This window comes from Hyla sarda, chromosome 5 (genome assembly GCF_029499605.1).
Source record: "Hyla sarda isolate aHylSar1 chromosome 5, aHylSar1.hap1, whole genome shotgun sequence".
NCBI lineage: Eukaryota > Metazoa > Chordata > Amphibia > Anura > Hylidae > Hyla > Hyla sarda.
In genome coordinates this window covers 49,680,440-49,705,185 of record NC_079193.1, presented here as the reverse complement: position 1 = coordinate 49,705,185, position 24,746 = coordinate 49,680,440, and the positions used below count along the sequence as shown (strand labels likewise).

The window sequence follows — 24,746 nt, the reverse complement described above, 5'->3', positions numbered from 1 at the left end:
CAGTGTACAGAGCCCTGCTTGTCCTCAGTGTACAGAACCCTGCTTGTCCTCAGTGTACAAAGCCCTGCTTATCATCAGTGTACAGAGCCCTGCTTGTCCTCACTGCACAGAGCCCTGCTTGTCCTCACTGCACAGAGCCCTGCTTGTCCTCAGTGTATAGAGCCCTGCTTGTCCTCAGTGTACAGAGCCCTGCTTGTCCTTAGTGTACAGAGCCCTGCTTGTCCTCAGTGTACAGAGCCTTGCTTGTCATTACTGTACAGAGCCCTTCTTGTCCTTCCTGCACAGAGCCCTGCTTGTCCTCAATGTACAGAGCCCTGCTTGTCCTCAATGTACAGAGCCCTGCTTGTCCTCAATGTACAGAGCCCTGCTTGTCCTCAATGTACAGAGCCCTGCTTGTCCTCAATGTACAGAGCCCTGCTTGTCCTCAGTGTGCAGAGCCCTGCTTGTCCTCAGTGTACAGAGCCCTGCTTGTCCTCAGTGTACAGAGCCCTGCTTGTCCTTACTGCACAGAGCCCTGCTTGTCCTCAGTGTACAGAGCCCTGCTTGTCCTCAATGTACAGAGCCCTGCTTGTCCTCAATGTACAGAGCCCTGCTTGTCCTCAATGTACAGAGCCCTGCTTGTCCTCAGTGTACAGAGCCCTGCTTGTCCTCAGTGTACAGAACCCTGCTTGTCCTCAGTGTACAAAGCCCTGCTTATCATCAGTGTACAGAGCCCTGCTTGTCCTCACTGCACAGAGCCCTGCTTGTCCTCACTGCACAGAGCCCTGCTTGTCCTCAGTGTACAGAGACCTGCTTGTCCTCAGTGTACAGAGCCCTGCTTGTCCTTACTGTGCAGAGCCCTGCTTGTCCTCAGTGTACAGAGCCCTGCTTGTCATCAGTGTACAGAGCCCTGCTTGTCCTTACTGTACAGAGCCCTGCTTGCCCTCAGGGTACAGAGCCCTGCTTGTCCTCAGTGTACAGAGCCCTGCTTGTCCTCAGTGTACAGAGCCCTGCTTGTCCTCAGTGTACAGAGCCCTGCTTGTCCTCAGTGTACAGAGCCCTGCTTGTCCTCAGTGTACAGAGCCCTGCTTGTCCCCAGTGTACAGAGCCCTGCTTGTCCTCAGTGTTCAGAGCCCTGTTTGTCCTCAGTGCACAGAGCCCTGCTTGTCCTCAGTGTACAGAACCCTGCTTGTCCTCACTGCATAAAGCCCTGCTTGTCCTCAGTGTACAGAGCCCTGCATGTCCTCAGTGTACAGAACCCTGCTTGTCCTCAGTGTACAAAGCCCTGCTTGTCCTCAGTGTAAAGAGCCCTGCTTGTCCTCAGTGTAAAGAGCCCTGCTTGTCCTCAGTGTAAAGAGCCCTGCTTGTCCTCAGTGTACAAAGCCCTGCTTGTCCTCAGTGTACAGAGCCCTGCTTGTCCTCAGTGTACAGAGCCCTGCTTGTCCTCAGTGTACAGAACCCTGCTTGTCCTCAGTGTACAAAGCCCTCCTTTTTTTGGGTGCACAGAACCCTGCTTGTCCTCAGTGTACAAAGCCCTGCTTGTCCTCAGTGTACAAAGCCCTCCTTTTTTTTCGGTGCACAGAGCCCTGCTTGTCCCGCCCAGACACACAGGCAATAACTGCAGCAACAAGACAGCATTTTTTTTTACATTTTTGCAAGAAAAACCTTTCTTGGAAATCCTGAGTATATACAACTCATGTGGACATAGCCCTAAAGTTATCTTAGGCTCAACAGAAAACAAAGAACAGCTACATACCATCTGTCTGGGATTTGCTGAGGAATATTGTGCTTGCACGTGGATGATCCGAGGGGTTAAATTCCATGTTCATATCTAGGAAATGAAGAGACCTATTCAGTTATTATATCCAGCACAGCGAAGTAAACATTGTTTATTCTAGCAGACAAGCAATTTACAGAAGAACAAACAATTTGCTATCCACAGACAAAAGCAATTTATAAACTATAAGAAATTGTTTCTGCATAATAATGCAATTTATGAAGAGAACATGTGGAAGGAGAGGCACTGGGAGATGAAGAAATGGCGCCGTAGATGATGATTACCAAAGAAAATGACCTGTCTCAGAGCGATTCTCATTTTATTACCAGAACAAGATACTTTTTCCTTACTGAACGCCGAACATAAAGCCAGATCCCACCAATGTATAAGGGCTGAGATGTTGTGGAATCGCACGGCTTCACAATAGTCACAGTGGAAAGAAAGTTTGAGGCCTTCAGGCTGAAATCCCACATACACGTTTTGGTACAGTTTAATTTTTAGGCAAATTTAGGAGTCAATTTAAAAGTATAAAGGACATGTGTCATCAGAAATTGGTCTATTGTATAACTCAAGTTGTTATGTTGAACATATTTTTAAGAATTTTTGATGATTTTTTTTGTCCTCTTATCTTATCTTCTATTTTGCTATCTGTATTATAAACTAATGTTTAAATGTTGCAGTTGTCATTCTGGCAATTAAAGATAACAATAATCTGACACTTCCTGTTCTGTACAGATCACTACCCAGCAGTCTCCTCCATGTAATCAAAGCTAGAATCAGGGAAAGGTTACACTGATGTATAGATAACACAGGATCCACTACCATTCACAATAGCTGAAGATCAGAGGTCAGCCTCCCCCTCCAATATGGGGGGGGGGGGGTATGGGAATTGCACATGAAATGGATGGGTGGGGATTGGTCACAAAATAAAGGGGATTTCACCATTTGTCTATAATCACAATATCAAATTTTCCCCAAATCGTGCAGCCCTACTATATATGCTATATTTGCTACATGGGCTCCAAAAAGAGAAAGTTCAACCCCCTTCCACCACTGATCATGAAGGGATGGCATATACTAGAGATGTGCCATCACTTCATAACATGGAAATGCCCTTTCAAGGTCACCTCAAAAGTGAACGTCTTTTAACTGTAGGAAAAGGGTTTGAAAAGGATTCTTTACTGTAAGAGCTTACAATGTGAGCAGTAATGTTGCACATGAACAGCTCAATAGTTCAAGAAGGCTTTGGATACTAAGAAAGAATGATAAAAAGGATCAGAAAATTTCTAAAACTACTTAAATGTCCAATACCAAGTTTGGTTAAGATCAAGGTCAGAAAGGTATTTTGGGACCACACCTTAAAAGCATTTTGGGTTTCTTTTAGGTTTGCTTCTTTCTCTGCTTAGGTTATACTTGATGGCCATATTTATTTTTAATGCAACTACGTAATTCAGTGAACAATGATAAATTTACTCACAAGAACCAATGACACCAGCAACCCCGCCATTCCTGCAGCATAAACACTCACTACCTGTTTACCCTCTCCTAGGCGAAATCTCTCTTTAATGAAGTTAACCAGGCCTGCCAATTACCGATAATAGAACCGCAAAAATATTCTGACACATTGTGAGATAGAAATCTCAGCACAGCAATAAATCGTCATCATTATAAACATGCCATCCAAAAATATTGCATCACTGTCAAAAGGAGACCTTGAAATATTTTACTTAAATTTCATTAGAAATGTCACTTTTGCTCTACAGGAGGCCAAGGTCATGTCTGACTTACTGTGCCTCAATAATAATACAAAAAAAATCAATATTATACTGTAAAAATTCTCAGTAACAAAGTGTATTCTACTTTATTAACCTGTTGTTTCAACTAAGAGGTTTTCCGCGACTTTAATACTGGTGGACTATACTCCGGATAGGGATTAAAATTAGGGAGCCCCATGGTCAGCTAAAAGGGGCACATGGGCACATTCAGAAAACAAAACTGATTTGAAAAAATTATGTGCTTTTTTTTTTTTTTTTAGAGCTGCATAATTCAACAAATACATATTGGCACCATTTTAAACCCACAGAAGTCAGTGGGTTAAAATTCAAAATGCATGTTACATTGTTTCTAAGCTTACACCTCCGGACTAGTTCCCCTACTATTCATATTTTTAGCAATACCACTAAAAATTGTTAATTCAACAAATACTGTTGAAAAATAGACAAAAACGTGGAACAAAAATAAGTAAACCAAGTGTAAAAAAAAATGTATTACGTGTCTTAATTTATTTAATACTTTACAGTGGAAAAGAGGCCTTAGTATTATATTTATTAGGTTGTCCTTTCCCATTTGGATATTCTATTGGTGGTGGTGATGCTGTGGACAATGGCTATCTTCTTTGGCTAATGGGGCGTACCCCTTTCAGGCTACCCTTCTATTACCTGCACATGCATTAATTAAGCATGCTTTTCTTATAATCCAGGCTAAACTGCATACCTCCTACCTCCCCCACCCCTAACTGTTCTGAATGATTCATGCACTGGGCTCAGTGCTGGAAGCCAAGTAAAGAGGGGTGGGGGAGGAATGAGGCAAGCATGATGCAGCTCCACACAGCCTCTATGACACTTGAGTTTATAAGAAAAACATTATTTTATTACTTTTCAAGTAGCCATCAGCTAAGAGTCAGATATCATTTGTTTTATCTACCTATCAGTTATCTAATCATCTTTGCAGCTCAGAACAATTTATAGAACTGATTTATCCCCTTTAAAGCGTACCTGTCAGATGCCACAACAACCACAACAAAAACAAAAAAATTTAATATGTTATTCAGAACCTAATCACGAACATATAATTTATATGTCTCTAGCGCTTATATTTTTGTAAAAAAAACAAAAAACTATTTTCTGTGGCTCACTTGGTTTGAAATCCTCTCAAGGGGGGGTCCTCATGCCTCAGCTTCCTCCCTGCAGCCAGACTCTTCCTGTTCACACCTTCCCTGGCATTAGCAAAAATACAAGTCTTAGCATGCCCTGACAGTGAGAACATGCTGGGGGTTGTAGTTTTGCTCATGCAGCCTTGTCCATTAGTCATCTTTTTTTCCATGGACAAGCCTGACGCTGCTGCAGGACTGGTTAGTGTCCCAGTAGCTATGGGGACCCCTAGTGGTGGGATATTCAGGGGTCATTTTCTTTATTAAATATTCAAAACAAATGTAAAAAAGCATAGTACAAAAGGTCTTTAATTTTAATCATGAACAACATATAAATAGTTTTTTTTATCTGACAGTGCCCATGAAGTCCAACCTTGCTTCTCTCCCATGATAACTTTCCGCTGCCCAGTTTCCATTTCTTTCGGGTCTATTTTTATGCAGAGACTTTAAAGTCCCGATAAACACATTCATTTGTGCAAGATAATTATGCAGCCAGCAAAACGATACAAGGAAGAAAAAAACAGAACGAACAATAACCAGTGAGCGGTTTTGAACACAAAAGAAAATAGAAACGTGTTTACAAGAACACCCCACCACCCCAAAAAAAAGCCAATACAGTAATTGCCCCCTGTGGCGGAGAACAAGACTATAGATTAAATTATAATATAAAAAATAAAATAAAAAACTGTCTTGTCTGATATACACTTTCACCGGAGACTAGCCATTTTCTAATGCCCGGTCTGGATGGGTTCAGATGCACAGATAAAGATTTACTTGTATGTGCTTGATTTACTGAAATAACCTATTATTGGTGTCGCAAAATATAAAATATTAACTTTGTAGCCAAGGAAACTGTCACAATAAGCCCACGTAGAGAAATGAATATGCTGTGAGATAATGATACATAGTGTTACCGTACAGTGTCCATCACTAGCTCAGATCTCTTCTGCTGCTGTCAAAATTCCATCTCGAAAACCTTCAAGGAAACTGCTACATGAAATATTAAGCAGCCACATATTGTGCAATTCACATATATACTGTCCCTGCTGAACCAGGAGAAGGGTTTCACAGCAGCCTGCGTTTTTTTTATAGTGTCTGTGGAATATATCCTATAGACCAGTGGTCTTCAACCTGCGGACCTCCAGATGTTGCAAAACTACAACTCCCAGCATGCCTGGACAGCCAACGGCTGTCCAGGCATGCTGGGAGTTGTAGTTCTGCAACATTTGGAGGTCCGCAGGTTGGAGACCACTGCTATAGACAGTAGGGGTGTGAATCGCCAAGAATTTGGCGATACGATTTGAATCGCGATACCAGTGTGGCAATTCGATATATCCCGATATATCGCGATACCGTCTAGGTGACGATACATCACGATATATCCCGATACATCGCCCACCTGGGAGCATTCATAGATCCCAATAGACGCCGCTGTCAGCTTTGACAGCGGCGATCTAGTACTCCGGCGCACACTTTTCTCATTTTATCCCGTCCGGGATGCAAAATAAAAGAAAACAAACTTTCTCTTACCTGCCAACGAGCCCCCGGAGCTCCGGTACAGGTGTTCGGTCCACGGGCTGTATTCTTCTTACTTCCTGTTAGCCCGGCACATCACACGGAGCTTCAGCCTATCACCAGCAGAGGCGGGACATTGCTGCGGCCAGTGATAGGCTGAAGCTCCGTGTGACGTGCCGGGCTAACAGGAAGTAAGAAGACTACAGCCCGGGGACCGAACACCTGTACCGGAGCACCGAGGGCTCGTTGGCAGGTAAGAGAAAGTGCATTTTCTTTTATTTTGCAGCCCAGACGGGATAAAATGAGAAAAGTGTGCGCCGGGGTACTCCTTTAATAGCCAGCCGCGGCGATCGCCGCAAGCTGGCTATTAGCGGCAGCCCCCGGGGGTTGCAGAGTACGTACTCTGCAACCCCCGGGGGTTGCAGCCGGGGGTTGCAGAGTACGGAGCGGGCACGAGTCGGAGCCCGCTCCATACACCCAGAGCGACGCCGTGTCAGATCCGGCCTGCCCGGCTCCACAAATGTGGAACTTGTATCTCCTGATGCCCGGGACATGCTGTTCCAGGCGTCAGGAGATAAAAATTCCACATCCCTAAAAGAATCGATTCAAAAATATTTTGAATCGATTCAGTATCGGCAAATGAAAAAATCGCGATAATCGCGCGAATCGATTTTTTCTTACATCCCTAATAGACAGTAGGTATGTTGACAATACTAATCCAAAACGTAAGGAAAATCTTTTATTTGTATTGTTTTGTTGCATGCAGGAAAACTCCTGTAGGTGCCATAATCAGGCCCCCATGCAACCTAATACAGGGGCGGTCAGCCTAACCCCCAAAAACTCTTGCTACTCATTGCTCACGGCATCAAAGGACATTGAATTACATTCAACCAGGGCTGGGTCAACAAGAAGAAACACAACCTTAAAAAAAAAAAAAAAAAATTTTTTTAACTTTCTGTATTTGTGGCCAACACTTTCAACATATTTCTCAAACAGATTTATATAGTTGTATTATTTGTATATGTTATTAAAACTGTTTTATGTACCGTATTTTCTGCTTGACCATTTTCCTTGACAACATTGCACACAAAGCTGGACTTTGTAGGTCTAATGGCAGTCTAATACAGCGGTCCCTCAAGTTACAATATTAATTGGTTCTGGGACGACCATTGTATGTTGAGACCATAACTCTATGGAAAAACCTGGTAATTGGTACTAAAGGCACCAAAATGTCATCCAAAAATAGGAAAAAGTGAGGATTAAAGAAAAATAAGTAAATAACTAATATAGATAAAGCAAATCCTTACATATAAAAGTAAGAAAGATCTGCTGGGAGCTGTAATCACTGTCTATTTCAGTGTTTTCAAAGCAGGGAGCCTCCAGCTGTTGCAAAACTACAACTCCCAGCATGCCCGGACAGCCAAAGGCTGTCCGGGCATGCTGGGAGTTGTAGTTTTGCAACAGCTGGGGGCACCCTACTTGGGAAACACTGGTCTACGTAGAGGACAGGAGCTTCTTCAGGGTCCTGTACAGTACACGCAATGTCCTAAAAAGTAACATGGAGCCGCCCTCACCTGGTGTCCAAAGGAGCAGCTAACCCTGGCACAGGTAAAGTGCACATGTAATACCTCCCTGTACTGTAGGGGGCGCTCCCAGACACCAGTCAGTGCATACACTTCAGTAATACAGGGGTTTTACCATTGAAGGCCCATTCTGATTGGTCAGATCTTTCAGCCGCTGACACGTTTCACAGATCTGGGCTGTCCGTAACATTGTATGTTGAGTCTGGTTTCAACTTACAATGGTCCAGAAAAGACCATTGTATGTTGAAACTATTGTATGTTGAGGCCATTGTAAGTTGAGGGATCACTGTACAGTCTAAAATCTTTATCCTGTTGTCATCAGATTCTGCTTTAGTCATCACTAAAGCCAGAACATACTGTACATATATGTAGTTGGCTGCCAGCCAAGTGCTCACTCGGCTGACAGCTATCGCTCCTGACCCCCTCCATACACAATCATGTGTTCTGAATGAAGAAGGAAGGGGTAAACCACTGCCAGACTCCACATTAGATCAGTGCTTCCCAACCAGGGATCCTCCAGCTGTGGCAACAGAATGTCTACGTGGAATATTCTGGTGTGTAAACATATCCTTATAAGCTCACCGAGAAGTCAGAGATTCAGTCCATTTGAGAGTCCAGGGCTTCCTATGGATACACCATGCCCTAAACATGTGGCCAATACCATTTCCAGAGCGATCACCTATGTGGTCTTCCTCCTTTTTGGTGTGAAGTAAAGTCGTCTAGTCTAACCCCAGGAGTCCTAAACACTGGCCCAGAGAATTTACTATTCTACAAATATTTATGTGTCAAAGTGTAAACAGAGTTTCTTATGTAACTTCTGCAAATGCTAACAAATCCTACAATTTATTAGGTAATAAATCTGCTATCAGACTTCCTGCCATGCTTTATTAACAATGCATGTATTACCTTCTTAGGGAGCTGGTTTTTACACTACATTTTCTTCCATTGCCATTTTAATAGCGGTTGATAAATTAAATAACTTAGAGGATAAGTCATCTCTCACGAAATGTCTGCATTAGAAAATCCTTGTACAGTGATCCCTCAACTTACAATGGCCCCAACATACAATAGTTTCAGCATACAATGGTCTTTTCTGGACCATTGTAACTTGAAACCAGACTCAACATGCAATGTACAGACAGTCCAGATCTGCGAAACGTATCAATGGCCGGAAGAACTGACCAATCAGAAAGGACATTTTACTGGTAAAACCCCTGTATTACTGAAGTGTATGCACTGACTGATGTCTGGTAGCGCCCCCTACAGTACAGGGAGGTATTACATGTTCTTCTGTACTCTTTACCTGTACCAGGGTTAGCTGCTCCTTTGGACACCAGGTGAGGGTGACTCCATGTTACTTTTTTAGGACATTGCATGTACTGTACAGGACCCTGAAGTAGATCCTGTCCTCTACATAGACAGTGTTTCCCAAGCAGGGTGTCCCCAGCTGTTGCAAATCTACAACTCCCATCATGCCCGGACAGCCTTTGGCTGTCCGGGCATGCTGGGAGTTGTAGTTTTGCAACAGCTGGAGGCTCCCTGCTTGGGAAATACTGACATAGACCGTGATTTACAGCTCCCAGCAGATCTTTCTTACTTTTATATGTAAGAACTTGCTTTATCTGTATTAGTTATCTACTTATTTTTCTTTAATTTTCACTTTTTCCTATTCTTTGATGACATTTTGGTGCCTTTAGAACCAATTACCAGGTTTCCATAGAGTTCTTGTCTCAACATACAATGGTTTCAACATACAATGGTTCCAACATACAATGGTTCCAACATACAATGGTCATCCTGGACCCAATTAATATTGTAACTTGAGGGACCACTGTACTCACCATAACAATTGTGGAAAGGAAAAGCTTCAGGACCCATACATCCATGGCACTGTAACTGTAAGTGCGTCCAAATAACACACTTACAGTTAAGTGAGGCGTCTTTGACAGAGCTGAAGAGCCATTGGCTCCTTGCTCTGTCAGTGTTGTGGCTTCAGAATTATGCCTGTAGTCACGCCATGCTGCTCTCTTCCTCTGTGCTCCAGTGCACGAGTGACGTCATCATGCACCTGCAGAGCAGTGAGAAAAAGGAGATGCTGCTGGACTGTGCGGGAGGAAGAGCTGGAGGAGGGAAAGTATAAGTATTTTTTTGTTGCTTTTTAAATATTAAAAAGAGGAAAACTACCTATAGTGAGGTGCATATCATCTACAGGAGGGGACTACCTTCAGGGAAATATTACCTACAGAGGGGCTACCTACTAGAGGGATACTACCTATGGTGAACCTACTTAGAGCAGGCATACTACTTAAAAGGGGGAAGCAAACTACAAAATAGGGAGCCCATTATAACAGAATAGGGTCATCAGATGGACCCAGGCACACTTGTTACTTTCACAAGGGCACCACTAAGGTTCTGTTGCCAAGGGCCCACATAAGCCTAAACCAGGCCATGTGCAGCTTTCTTACAGTTCTGCATAGTTTATTTCCTCTGTTATTAATCCTGGAAATGTAGTAATAGATTAACATTTGGACAATACCACTCCACTTTTCAATAAGTCTGATTTATAAGTCTTAGGCTGGGTCCACACTACGTTTATGTCATACGGGACCGGATCCGGCTGGGAAATGTGCAAACCGGGCGCTGCCGGCCCGGCCCGTTATCTCATTCATTTTTGCCCCGTATCCGGTTTTCTGACCGGACTGAAAACCGCGGTTTGCTGCGGTTTTCAGTCCGGTCAGAAAACAGCATATGGGGCAAAAATGAGCCGACAGGAGTCTCTATCTGACTCTGGTCAGCTCATTCGTTTGAATGAGATGTGGTGTCGGATAAGGCTGGGATATGGGGGCGCCCGGTTTGCACATTTCCCAGCCGAATCCGGTCCCTGTATGACATAAACATAGTGTGAATGCACCCTTATACTGTGCAGGAACACAGCCCCTTGAGTAACAGAGAAATGGCACAATGCACAGTGCTAATAAAGGATGCCACAGAATACTTATTTAAAGGGGTATTCCAGGAAAAAACTTTTTTTTTATACATCAACTGGCTCCAGAAAGTTAAAGGGTACCTCTCATCAAAAAAACTTTTGAAATATTATAGATTAATGTATGCAGGATAACTTTACAATTGCATGTTATTACAAAATATGCTTCTTTCTATTTAATTTTCCACTTTGAAGAAATGACCACTAGGGGTCTCCCTACCAGTCCTGGCAGCAAGCATTTCAGACTCATGCTGGAGTCCTAAACACTACGAGCTGCCAGTCTGCTTTGCTCACAAAGGAGAACACTCAGAGCTGACAGCCTGCTTTGTTCACAGCCTGTTTGGCTGTGAACAAAGCAGGCTGGCAGCTCTGAGTGTTTAGGACTCCAGCATGAGTCAGAAATGCTTGCTAACAGGACTGATCGGGAAAAATACAATAGAAAGAAGCATATTTTTCATTAACATGCTATTGGAAAGTTATTCAACATTCATTAATCTAAAATATATCAAAAGTTTTTTCGATGAGAGGTACCCTTTAAACAGATTTGTAAATTAGTTCTATTAAAAAATCTTAATTATCAGCTGCTGAAGTTGAGTTGTTGTTTTCTGTCTGGCAACAGTGCTCTCTGCTGACATCTCTGCTTGTCTCGGGAACTGCACAGAGTAGAAGAGGTTTGCTATGGGGATTTGCTTCTAAACTGGGCGGTTCCCGAGACACGTGTCATCAGAGAGCACTTAGATAGAAAAGAACAACTCAACTTCAGCAGCTCATAAGTACTGAAAGGATTAAGATTTTTTAATAGAAGTAATTTACAAATCTGTTTAATTTTCTGGAGCCAGTTGATATATTAAAAAAAAGTTTTTTCCTGGATAACCCCTTTAATGGGTAATGCAAACATATACTAAAAGTGGTGTCAGGAGAGATACCATATCTTTATAGATATCAGGAATATAAAAATAAAAAGTTCCTAGGTGTGTGCATAATCCACCAATGTTATGAATAAAGTTGGTGTCAAATATTGGAGCTTATAAGGTTTTTTATTGTTCTCAATACACAACATGTTTTGAGGCTCTCATTTGTCTCTTCCTCAGGTGTGAAACAATGACTATAATATTAAAGAGGGGGCTCAGAGTGATAGTGTGTGCTGTAGACGGCACACGTTTCATTCATTTCTATGGGAGCACCGGAGCTGTCATACTCAGAGGTGCTGTACTCAGGCATCTTTTGTGCTCCCATAGAAGTTAAAGGGTACCTCTCATCAAATAAACTTTTGATATATTTTAGATTAACCCCTTAAGGACCAAGGACGTACCGGTACGTCCTTGGTCCTGCTCTTCTGATATAACGCGGGGTTACACAGTAACCCCGCGTCATATCATGGCGGGCCCGGCGTCATAGTGAAGCCGGGACCCGCCTCTAATAGCGCACAGCGCCGATCGTGGCGCCGCGCGCTATTAACCCTTTAGCCGCGCGCTCAGAGCTGAGCCGCGCGGCTAAAAGTGAAAGTGAAAGTTCCCGGCTAGCTCAGTCGGGCTGTTCGAGATAGCCGCGGCTAATCGCGGCATCCCGAACAGCTGACAGGACAGCGGGAGGGCCCCTTCCTGCCTCCTCGCTGTCCGATCGCCGAATGACTGCTCAGTGCCTGAGATCCAGGCATGAGCAGTCATGCGGCAGAATCGTTGATCACTGGTTTCTTATGAGAAACCAGTGATCAACATAGAAGATCAGTGTGTGCAGTGTTATAGGTCCCTATGGGACCTATAACACTGCAAAAAAAAAGTGAAAAAAAAAGTGAATAAAGATCATTTAACTCCTCCCCTATTAAAAGTTTGAATCACCCCCCTTTTCCAATAAAAAAAATAACACAGTGTAAATAAAAATAAAAATAAACATATATGGTATCACCGCGTGCGGAAATGTCCGAATTATAAAAATATATCATTAATTAAACCGCTCGGTCAATGGCGTGCGCGCAAAAAAAATCCAAAGTCCAAAATAGTGCATTTTTGGTCACTTTTTATATCATTTAAAAATGAATAAAAAGCGATCAATAAGTCATATCAATGCAAAAATGGTACAGTTAAAAACTTCAGATCACGGCGCAAAAAATTAGCCCTCATACCGCCCCATACACGGAAAAATAAAAAAGTTATAGGGGTCAGAAGATGACAATTTTAAACGTATTAATTTTCCTGCATGTAGTTATGATTTTTTCCAGAAGTCCGACAAAATCAAATCTATATAAGTAGGGTATCATTTTAATCGTATGGACCTACAGAATAAATATCAGGTGTCATTTTTACCGAAAATGTACTACGTAGAAACAGAAGCCCCCAAAAGTTACAAAACAGCTTTTTTTTTCAATTTTGTCGCACAATGATTTTTTTTCCCGCTTCACCGTAGATTTTTGGGCAAAATGACTGATGTCATTACAAAGTAGAATTGGTGGCGCAAAAAATAAGCCATCATATGGATTTTTAGGTGCAAATTTGAAAGAGTTATGATTTTTTAAAGGCAAGGAGCAAAAAACGAAAATGCAAAAACGGAAAAACCCCCGGTCCTTAAGGGGTTAATGAATGTTGAATAACTTTCCAATAGCATGTTAATGAAAAATATGCTTCTTTCTATTGTACTTTTCCCGATCAGTCCTGTCAGCAAGCATTTCTGACTCATGCTGGAGTCCTAAACACTCAGAGCTGCCAGCCTGCTTTGTTCACAGCCAAACAGGCTGTGAACAAAGCAGGCTGGCAGCTCTGAGTGTTCTCCTTTGTGAACAAAGCAGACTGGCAGCTCGTAGTGTTTAGGACTCCAGCATGAGTCTGAAATGCTTGCTGCCAGGACTGGTAGGGAGACCCCTAGTGGTAATTTCTTCAAAGTGGAAAATTAAATAGAAAGAAGCATATTTTTTAATAACATGCAATTGTAAAGTTATTCTGCATACATTAATCTATAATATATCAAAAGTTTTTTTGATGAGAGGTACCCTTTAACGAGGCGCCAACTCTCAAAGAGAGAGTTTGCTGTAAACAGCAAATGCTCTCTCTAATAATCAGGGTCCCATTCTAAAGATCTCAGATATGTATCCCTTAACCTATGGATAGAGGATAAGTTAATTTTCACTGGAAGACCCCTTCAAAGAGAATGCCAAAAGAGGTGTGAGGTCTTATAATCCATGCATGTGTAAAACATATGAAAAGTAGCGCTCCTCCAGAAGGAAGAAAGCTTACTCTCTGGTGCCATCTATTGGAGTCAATGCTTGGCCTTTTTATAGAGCCTTGAAACAAAACTAATGCATTATTAGTCAAGCCAGAATCTCATTCAAAAGGAAGAACTATCTTTCTGTATACAGCTTAACCTTTGTGGATAGGGAAGAAATTGATTTTCACCAGAAAACCCTTTAAGAAAAAATTCAAGCCCTACTATTCAATGATTGGTTCACCGCTATATTTCACCATCAAGCTACCACATTTTATGACTACTCTTGGCCTCCTCTTTTCCTAGACACTTTCCAGGTAGGGACATAAATGTTCTAGATAATGAAGTACACAACATAGAGTACATCATTGACTCATATTTACTGGTGACATCATGACTCCATCTACTCTGAAAGTGTCCACTCATCCCACTACTGAAGGGTTCCCTAGTCATGGTGGCTGTCACGGCTTTTCACAATAAATACATCTGTATGTGGTTAGTGAGCTGAATAATTCAGCACATATTCCAGCGCACACATCCCTTTCATCTATTTACTTGACTGGACAGAAGGCTTCATTGTTTGACAACGTAGGTTTGAGATCTGTCCAAACACATTGTTTGCAGTTGTGTGAGCTGCCTGCAGATGAAAGATTACAGCCCAAACACGACCCTCCAACGTGGCTTGCAGTAACATATACAGACTCCTCTGCCAGGAGGATGTGGTCGGCCATTTAGTCCATGCTTCTAACACACAAATCTAATATACAGAGGGTCAATCCTAGACGGGCACTGAGGCCACCAGTCACAGTACCAGATGTAATAGAGAGTGCTTATAATGGAAGGTGATGCCATCTACAGTCATACAGCAGAATGTATTCAGCAATGAGTAATGAATGCCAGCATCTAGTTTAACCTCACACAAAGAAGTCATATTGGAGAAGAATTATTAAGAGGGAAGACACAACAAAGGCTTGTTAGTTTTGACTGCATTAGGGTCTGGAAGGAGCCTAAGCCAATTGTTTAACTTTACTGATCCTAATGTTCACAAAAGTTTACTACAGAGTTTGAAGAAAACTATTGCAAGGAATCGGAGGAAAATGGATGCTGTGGGGCGCTAATCGTCAGACAAGAAGACAATACATTCTGGAGAAAAGTTAATATAATTTATTTTATAAACAAACAATGGATTTGAGAGCCTTCTACTCTCTTCCTCAGTAACTGATGAAGAGAGCAAGAGGCTCTTGAAATGTGTTGTCCATTTATAAAATAAATGTAGTGGTAACTGCAAATACAGTTAAGTAGTTTATGCATGCATGAGATAGGTATAAGGCTATCCTTCATATAAGATAGAGCCAGGGACTATTCATAGTATTCAGAATAGTGGGCAGACTGTGTTTGTGATGTAGTTTTTTGACCCAGTGCCAAAAGTGGATCCATAAACAATGGGAACAAATTTTTTGCTCTAAAAACTCCATGTGTGATTCCAGCCCAAGATGAACATGATTAAGCTGCCTAACCGGACATATATATGGATAAAGAGACAACACTTATACCAGCATCCACATGTAGCAGTGTGCAGTCGGGGTTAGTGGCACAGCTGGATTGTATTTGAATATCCCTCCTCATTGCCAGCATCAATGCAATTCACTTGAAAAAGACTGAGAAATGTGCATTGAGGTCAGGGGAGGTGCCGGAGCAAACCATAAAAGATATGGGTAAGCGGAATACTGCATCTGATGATATGTGCACGTGATAGATATATGTGTAGTGTGGGGATTTGGGTCTCCACAGGTGAGAGATTAGTTTCCAACCCCAAGAATGATAGGTTAAATATGTATATGGCTTAGCAACTGGTACTCCTCTTCCTTCATGCACTTTACAGTATTGAATTGTTGCAATAAAATATATCTATATAGGTTTTATGGAAAATTTAAATAAAGGTATTGTTTTATTGGCCAAACAGTGGTCAAGCTCCCTTCTTCTCTTTGGTATACAAATTCACTTATGCAAATTATATTTTTCTCTTTTAACTAAATAATTTATGTAAATAGCATAATTTTCAGTATTTTTTTTTTTATATATAAAAAACTTTCAATGCACTGTTCCAAATTACGCACAGTAAGTTTCAAAACACTTTATAGGTTATAAAGAATGGAAAATTGTCATTTGTGGTCTTTCCAGCATAGTAACTGAAACCCAAAGGCTTTCACGCCCCCTCCATAGGCTTGCATTGAGGGGGCGGAGCATGATGTCACACGGGGGCGGAGCCGTGACATCACTATGCTCCGTCTCTGTGATCGCTAGTAATCAGACCCGGAGCAAGCACGCTTTGGGGGCTGATTCTAATGGGGTGCGGCGTGGAAGATCACGGGGGTCCCCAGAGGCGGGACCCCCACGATCAGGCATCTTATCCCCTATCCTTTGGATAGGGGATAAGATGTCTTAGCGCCGGAGTACCCCTTTAATGAATATATTAAATAGAACAGGACCCAAGACTGACCCCTGTGGTCCCCACTAGTAACAGTCACCCAATCAGAATAAGTACTATTAATAACCACCCTCTGTTTCCTATCACTGAGCCAGTTACTTACCCACTAACACACATTTTCTCCCAGTCCAAGCATTCAAATTTTATGCACCAACTTTTTATGTGGAACCCAATCAAATGCTTTGGAAAAATCCAGATATACGACATCCAGCGATTCCCTCTGGTCCAGTCTGAAGCTCATAAAAGCTGATCAGGTTCTTTTGACAGGACCGATCCCTCATAAATCCATGCTGATATGGGATCATACATTTATTTTTATCAAGATACTCCAAAATAGCATCTCTTAGAAAACCCTCAAACTATTTACATACAACGGAGATTAAACTAACAGGCCTATAATTCCCGGGGTCAATCCCCTTTTTAAATATTGGCACCACATTTGCCATGCGCCAGTCCTGGGGAACAGTCCCTGTTACTATAGAGTCCCTGAATATTAAAAATAGGGGGTCTGTCTATTACATTACTTAATTTTTTTAGAACACGTGGGGGTGGGGTTTTGAATGCCATCTGGACCTGGCAATTTGTCTATCTTGTTTTTTTGTAGGAGGCACTGTACTTCTTCCTGGGTTAAACAGGTGACCAGTACTGGGGAGTTTACCTTATCTCACTGTTTCACCTGGCATTTCATTTTCCTTGGTGAATATAGTGGAGAAAAATGTGTTTAATATATTTGCTATTTCCTGATCCATGTTTATAATTTCTTCTTTATCGTTTTTTTAAAGGACCAACACTTTCCTTTTTAAAGTTTTTGCTATTTATACAGTTAAAGAACATTTTGGGGTTAGTTTTACTCTCTTTGGCAAGGAGTCTTTCTGTCTCTATTTTTGCGGCCTTTAACAGTTTTTTTTTATATATATATATTTAACATTTTTCTCTATAGTTTAATGCTTCTTCATTGCTTTCCTTTTATAGTAGTTTAAATGCTTTATTTTTGTCGTTTATTGCCCCCTTAACATTTTTATTCATCCATATTGGTTTTCTTTTATTTCTGACCCTTTTATTCCCATAAGGTATATACATCTTACAGTGAGAGTTTAAGATATTTTTAAAAGTCTCCCATTTAGGGTCAGTATTCTTGTTTTTGAGGACATTATCCCATTTTATATTGTTATGGGCTTCTCTGAGTTGATCAAACGTTGCCTTCCTAAAGTTCATTGTTTTTGTGGCCACTCGAGAGATTCCCTTATTGAAGAATAAGTTATAATGTATTATATTATGATCACTATTTCCTAGGTATCCTTCTACTTGTACATTAATTACTCTGTCAGGTCTGTTGGTTAACATTAAGTCCAGTAGGGCGCCCCCTCTGGTCGGGCTCTGCATCATTAGGGACAGATAATTGTCTTTAGCTATAGTCAGAAAACGTTTTCCTTTATGAGATTCACAGGTCTCAGTCTCCCAGTTTATATCACGATAGTTAAAGTCCCCCATTATTATCACCTCATTCTGATTTGCTGCCTTGTTTATTTGCCTCAGTAACTGATCTTCTGGCTCTTCCATTATGTTTGGTGGCTTATAGTAAACCCCTATCAGAATTTTTTTTAATTTTTATCTCCATATATTTCTACCCATAATGACTTCACATTATCATTTCCCTCCCATATATCCTCCCGTAGTGCGGCCTTCAGACTAGATTTCACATAAAGAAAAGCTCCTCCCCCTTTCCGTTTTGGCCGATTCTTCCTGAATAGACTATAACCCTGTATGTTGACCGCCCAGTCACAGCTATCGTCCAACCAAGTCTCTGTTATACCCATTATGTCATAATTTTCCTCTGACATCATCAACTCCAGTTCGTCAGTTTTATTGGTCAGACTTCTGGCATTAGTCAACATGCAATTCAAAGGTGTATGTTTTTTCTTCCTATGAAGCCTATCCCTATTAACAATTCTAACCCCTCCCTCCGCTCCACCCCCAAGCACATTAATAAATTCCCCCTCTCTATCTACACTATCCTCCCTCTCTATGCTGTATGTTTCCTCCCCCCCAGTCCCTGGTTTAAACACTCCTCCACCCTTTAAGCCATCTTCTCCCCAAGCACAGCTGCACCCTCCCCATTGAGGTGCAGCCCGTCCCTACGGTAGAGCCAGTATCTGACAGCGAAGTCAGCCCAGTTCTCCATGAACCCAAACCCCTCCTTCCTACACCAGCTTCTGATCCACTTGCTTACCTCCCTGATCTCCCGCTGCCTCTCTGGTGTGGCTGTCAGATACTGGCTCTACCGTAGGGATGGGCTGCACCTCAATGGGGAGGGTGCAGCTGTGCTTGGGGAGAAGATAGCTAAAAGGGTGGAGGAGTGTTTAAACCAGGGACTGGGGGGAGGAAACATACAACATAGAGGGGGAGGATAGTGTAGATTGAGAGGGGGGACTTAATGTACTTGGGGGTGGAGCGGAGGGAGGGGTTAGAAAATATTACCTTGGAGGTCCTTGCCTTAAGCTTGCGGCCTAAGTCCCTGAAATAAATTTTAAGGACACTCCACCTATCTCTTACTTGGTCATTGGTGCCAATATGTATCATGACTGCTGGATCCTCTCCAGCCCCACCCAGCAACCTGTCAACCCGATCCACAATGTGCCGAACTCGAGCGCCAGGTAGACAACACACTGTTTGGTGATCCCGGTCTTTGTGACAGATCGCCCTGTCTGTCCCCCTAATAGAGTCCCCCACTACCAGTACCTGTCTGGCCTGCCCTGCACTCCTCCCTCCCTCCTTGCTGGAGCAGACACCCCCTTGCAGTCAAAGGCAGAGTCCTGCTGCAGTACTGCTAGCTCTGAAATGGCATCCCCCTCATCAGCCAACCGTGCAAACTTGTTGAGGTGTGCCAGATAAGGACTAGACTCCCTGACACGTTTCCCTCTACCCTGTTTTCTAACTGTAACCCAGCTAGCTGCCTGACTGTCCTGCACCTCCATCCTACTATCCACCCCCTCCTCTACCCCAGAGAGTACTAGCTCAGTGAGCAGGAGACTCCTCTCCAGGTTGTAAATGCATCTCAGTGTTGCCAGTTGCTCCTCTAGATCCAGGATCTGGGTTTCCAAATGAACACATCTCCCACAACAATATGCACCCTCAAACTGCTGTTCAAGGATTGCATACATTGTGCAAGATGCACACTGGACTGCCTTTTCCAACATGGAGGCCATACTAGATTTGGGGACTGCAAAAATTTGCAGTAAAAAAACAATCAAATATTTCAATTAAACTCCCTGAATTTAAAGTCCCTCGATTTTAAGTCCCTCTCACTTTTATATTTACACTCACTTTATACTTCACACTCTTGTATACAGACACACAATCACTAGCTCAGATAATCGCTTAGTATACTTTCTTTTATAGTGACCAGACATCACCTCTCTCTTCCACTGCCTGGAAGTGAATGCAAAGGGTTAGCAAGCTGCAAACAGCTGCAAAGAACTGAAAATTATCATTTGTGGTCTCTGAAGCATTTTTACTGAAACCCAAAAGCTATTTTAATCAAACTATTAACATTTTAACAGGTCACATTACATTTTAACATAGGACCCCTTATTTGGTAGCAGTCTCACAAGTCTTGCATCCATTGAATTTGTGAGTTTTTGGACAGTTTCTGCTTGAATTTGTTTGCAAGATGTCAGAATAGCCTCCCAGAGCTGCTGTTTGAATGAAAACTGCCTCGTACCCTAATAGATCTTTTGCTTGAGGATGCTCCAAAAGGTTCTCAATAGGATTGAGGTCAGGGGAGGATGGAAGCCACACCATGACTTTCTCTCCTTTTAACCCCATAGCAGCCAATGATGCAGAGGTATTTGCAGCATGAGAAGATTATTTTATCACGGAAGGAAAGCATAGTTCTTGCTTCTGTACCAGGGAAACTTCACATACTTTGCAGAGGTCATCTTTACACCTTCGGGGACCCTACAGACCAGCTCTCTTCCCATGATTCTGGCCCAAAACATGACTAACACCACCTTGCTGATGTCGCAGCCTTGTTGGAACAGGGTGGCCGTCCACCAACCATCCACTACTCCATCCATTTGGACCATCCAGGGTTCTCAGCCAGTCGTACGCGTACCCCCTAGGGGTACACCACGGGTTGTGCGGGGGTACGCAAATGCACTGACAAATACCGGCGATGCATTGGCCAGTATTTGTCAGTGCAGAGTGGAGAATGACCACAGCAGCTCTCTGTATAGTATGGTGGCCGTGCAGCTACTGTACGGGAGCTGCGTGGTTGTGGGGATACGTGTGACCTCCCCTGACGTTGCGTGGCGAGCGTCACACAGCGCAGGAGGACGTTACACATCAATGCGGCCCCGCCGAACGGGACTCTGAGACGCGCTGTATACCCAGACAGGCCACATGGGATGCCCTGTATACCCGAACAGGCCGGGTAATGTAAAAAAAAAAAGTAAGAAATAAGTGTATGGGAGGTAGGGTTTTTGTATGTGTATATATATGTATATATTAGCCCAGGGGGATCGGAGGGGGTGGATGAGGTGGGGATGGGGGAATGGGAATAATGGCACAAGGGCATTAAGATGGAGAGCCCCCCTCTCCATCTTAATGCCCTTGTTGGGGGGAATAATGGCACAAGGGGATTAAGATGGGGGGGGGGGGGCGGTGATGATTATCCCCCCTCCATCTTAATCCCCTTGTGCCATTATTCCCCCTCCCTCTGATCCCCTTGTGTCTCTTTCCTCCCGTTAAGCCTTCAGTTGCTGTCCATTCACCCTTACCCTCTGTTGATCCTTCAAGTGCTGTATCCTCTCTTTTCTCCCCTGTTAACCCTTCAGTTGCTATCACTCCGTTTCTACCCTCTGTTAACCTTTCAGGTGCTGTCCCCTCTATTTTCCCCCTGTTAACTCTTCATCATGCAGTCCTCACATCCTCCCATTAACCCTTTCCTGGTCCCCTAAGCCTGTTTTTTTCCCCATCTGATTAATCGAGGCTGTGCCTCGCCATGCCCCACACGCACTTCCTAAGTTTGGTCTCCTGCCAGGCCGGGAGGAGACCAAACTAACTGTTTGACTCGCGCAGAAAACAGAACAGAGCCACCTAGTGGCCATTTTTTAACCTTAAAAACATATAAAAGTTGAGAACTTTAACAGCAAGTAAACAGCAAAGTGTCTTATAATTACATAAGGAACAATATACGGTAATAAAAGTTTAGTATGGTGACAGGTACTGTTTAATGACTTGAAATCCTTTCAATGTAATAAAGTCCTCCTCTTCACAGACACTGCATCAGAAAACCCCATAAGAAGAAAAATTCAGCACCTGAAGAAAATGTTCTAACAGAATGGACTGTACAAAGAAAGTGATGAACATATTCCATAATTAAGCTGCTTGACTGATAATATTTTGATTCTTTTCAGAGGAAATATTCACTGTTTCATATACAGAAGCCATCGTTTTCAAATATAAGATTGATCCTTGAGAATTTGTAATAAATAGTTCTTGTCGAGGTTAAGCTTGCTAGACATCACTTGTATACCAAGAGACTGCGGCTCCGAACATTCCTTTAGCATTCAGAGACTATAATGAAGAATGGCTGACGCACTTTCCATACCCAGCATTTCTTATGCAGACAGTGAGGGAATGTACAAGTGTATAGATTCTTAATTCTAAATTTTGTCTTTCACTGCAGTAAATCTACATGAGCTAGACTGAAGACGATCACTCGCAGCCTGAAAATCGATACTACGGGAGATCTGCTAAATAGTTTGGTAAGTATTGTACGCTGCATTTTTATTGCTTGCTCAGTGAGTCACCTGTATTACCAGTTCAGTAAGGACTTTATCATTAAATGATTAATGAGTACCTTTCACCAAATAAACTGTTCTAAACTAACTCAGCCTATGTTCCCTAACTACTCCTATCACCCCCCCCCCCCCCAGCCCTTAAAAAAATGTCAGAGCTTTAAAAAGCTGTGTGTCATACCTTTCTTTTTGCTCACATAGTGCAATTTCCCAGCGGAGAAAGGCTGGGTTCACACCACGTTTTGTTAAATACGGTTCCCGTATATGGCGGGGCGGGGCTTAATCGCGGCGCCCGCACTCAGCCGTATTCGTGAACCGTATTTAATGTATGTCTATGAGCCGACCGGAGTGAACCACAGCCTCCGGTCGGCTTCGTTTTCGGCCGTATGTGGTTTCCCGACCGCAGGCCAAAACTTGGTCGACCGCGTTTTTGCCTACGGTCGGGAAACCGCATACGGACGAAAACGAAGCCGACCGGAGGCTGCGGTTCACATTTACACAGTGTGAATGGACCCTCAAATGCTCAATCATTGGATAATCAGGTCATTTTGACTTGATGGGATCTGTGGCCGACGAGTAATAGCATCACATTATATGACAACTGTAAGTGTGGCCCCTCCGGCCTGATGCTCGAGCCCTATAATAGGCGAGTGCAGATTTAAAAAATGAACCTGAACGCCTACGGGTCAAAACTTGGCATGTTTCTATGTCACATCAGAAGTTTGTAAAAAATGATAGGTAGATGTATCAAGATAGCTATAAGAGATCCCCATATAACATTTATTTTCCTGAATTTGTACCTTTGAGTGCCATCATGTCTTTGCTTCTGTGTCTGGCATCCAAGAACATTAGTGCATGAATATGTTAATGCTCATACACTAAAGGTACAATTACCATCTTACCATGCACAATGTGAAACCTCTGTCATATTATGTTGTCATTTTATTTTTGTCTGAGCAGAGACCCTGAGAACTGCATTATCAAGGACTGTAAATTTTACACTGGAAGAAAACTGAATAAATCTGATGATGTGACCCTCCACGTCTTCCGTAAGAATTTGGAGACCATTACGAAATGGTTATGAAGCATCCAAAAGTCTGGACAAGATTTTGGGGACATCGCTTAATCTGCACAGCGTATCTATGATGGTAAAAAAAAAAAGTGACCTCTTCCGAATCTGTTCTCAGCACTTTAAGGAAAACTTTTACAACTTTCAAATTTTTTCGGAAAAAAATCATGAAAAAGAAGCAATCCCTACGATCTTCAAGAAGGAACAAAAGAAATAACCAAAACCTCCAGCAGAACCACCGGTAAAGAAAGTACAACGAGACCCTTCACCTATAAAGGAGCTTGATCCAGCAGAACGAGAGAGTGGAGTTTATCCATTATTCATGTATCAGTCTGTAATCGGTGAACCTCATTCGGCCATACTCCACACCGCACCCATCTATGGAAACCACATGCCCACCATTGACTCTAGAGCAGTGGTTCTCAACCTTTTTGGCGACTGTACCCCAAAGACTGAAAGTATGTTCGCGGGTACCCCCTCGCGAGGGGTACCTGCGGACAAAAGGCATGTTCTTACCTTTATACTAATGCATCCCCCCTCCATCTTAATCCCTTTGTGTTATTATTCCCCCTCCATCTTTATCCCCTAGTCTCATTATTCCCCCTCCATCTTTATCCTCTTGTGCCAATATCCCCCCTCCATCTTTATCCCTTTGTCCCATTATTCCTCCTCCATCTTTATCCCCTTGTCCCATTATTCCCCCCTCCATCTTTATCCCCTTGTCCCATTATTCCCCCTCCATCTTTATCCCCCTGTCCCATTATTCCCCCCTCCATCTTTATCCCCTTGTCCCATTATTCCCCCCTCCATCTTTATCCCCTTGTCCCATTATTCCCCCCTCCATCTTCATCTCCTTGTGCTATTATTCCTCCTCCATCTTAATCCCCTTGTGTTATTATTCCCCCATCTTTATCCCCTTGTGTTATTATTCCCCCTCCATATTAATCCCCTTGTGTTATTATTCCCCCTCCATATTAATCCCCTTGTGCTATTATTCCCCCCTCCATCTTTATCCCCTTGTGCCATTATTATCCAATATGGGAAAAGGGGATCAGAGGGAGGGGATCAGCTCAGGCCGCGGCTACTGTACAGTGAGCTGCCGCAGCCGTTCTCCGCTATGCGCTGTCAAATACTGGCAAATGCATGTGCCATTATTATCCAATATGGGAAAAGGGGATCAGAGGGAGGGGGGATAATAGCACAAGGGGATTAAGATGGAGGGGGAATAATAAAACAAGGGGATTAAGATGGAGGGGGGGGGATAATCAACCCTCCCCCTCCATATTAATCCCTTTGTGCCATTATTCCCCCCTCCATCTGATACCCCTTTTGCCATTTTCCCCTTTCCATATTAATCCCCTTGTGCCATTATTATCTGATATGGCAAAAGGGGATCATAGGAAGGGGAAATGGCGCAAGGGGATTAA

The 24,746-nt window shown here is 42.9% G+C and overlaps 1 protein-coding gene across 6 annotated transcripts in view; it reads right to left on the bottom strand.

Moving 5' to 3' along the window:
* Positions 1 to 24,746, bottom strand: part of CCNY (cyclin Y) — a 230,296-nt gene that overhangs the window by 41,518 nt on the left and 164,032 nt on the right. For all 6 annotated transcript variants that reach the window (XM_056519491.1, XM_056519493.1, XM_056519494.1 and 3 more), the window contains one exon: positions 1,736 to 1,810. In XM_056519491.1, coding sequence (XP_056375466.1) covers positions 1,736 to 1,808 — 73 coding nt within the window. In that variant the 5' untranslated portion in view covers positions 1,809 to 1,810. The remainder of the gene's footprint in view (positions 1 to 1,735; positions 1,811 to 24,746) is intronic.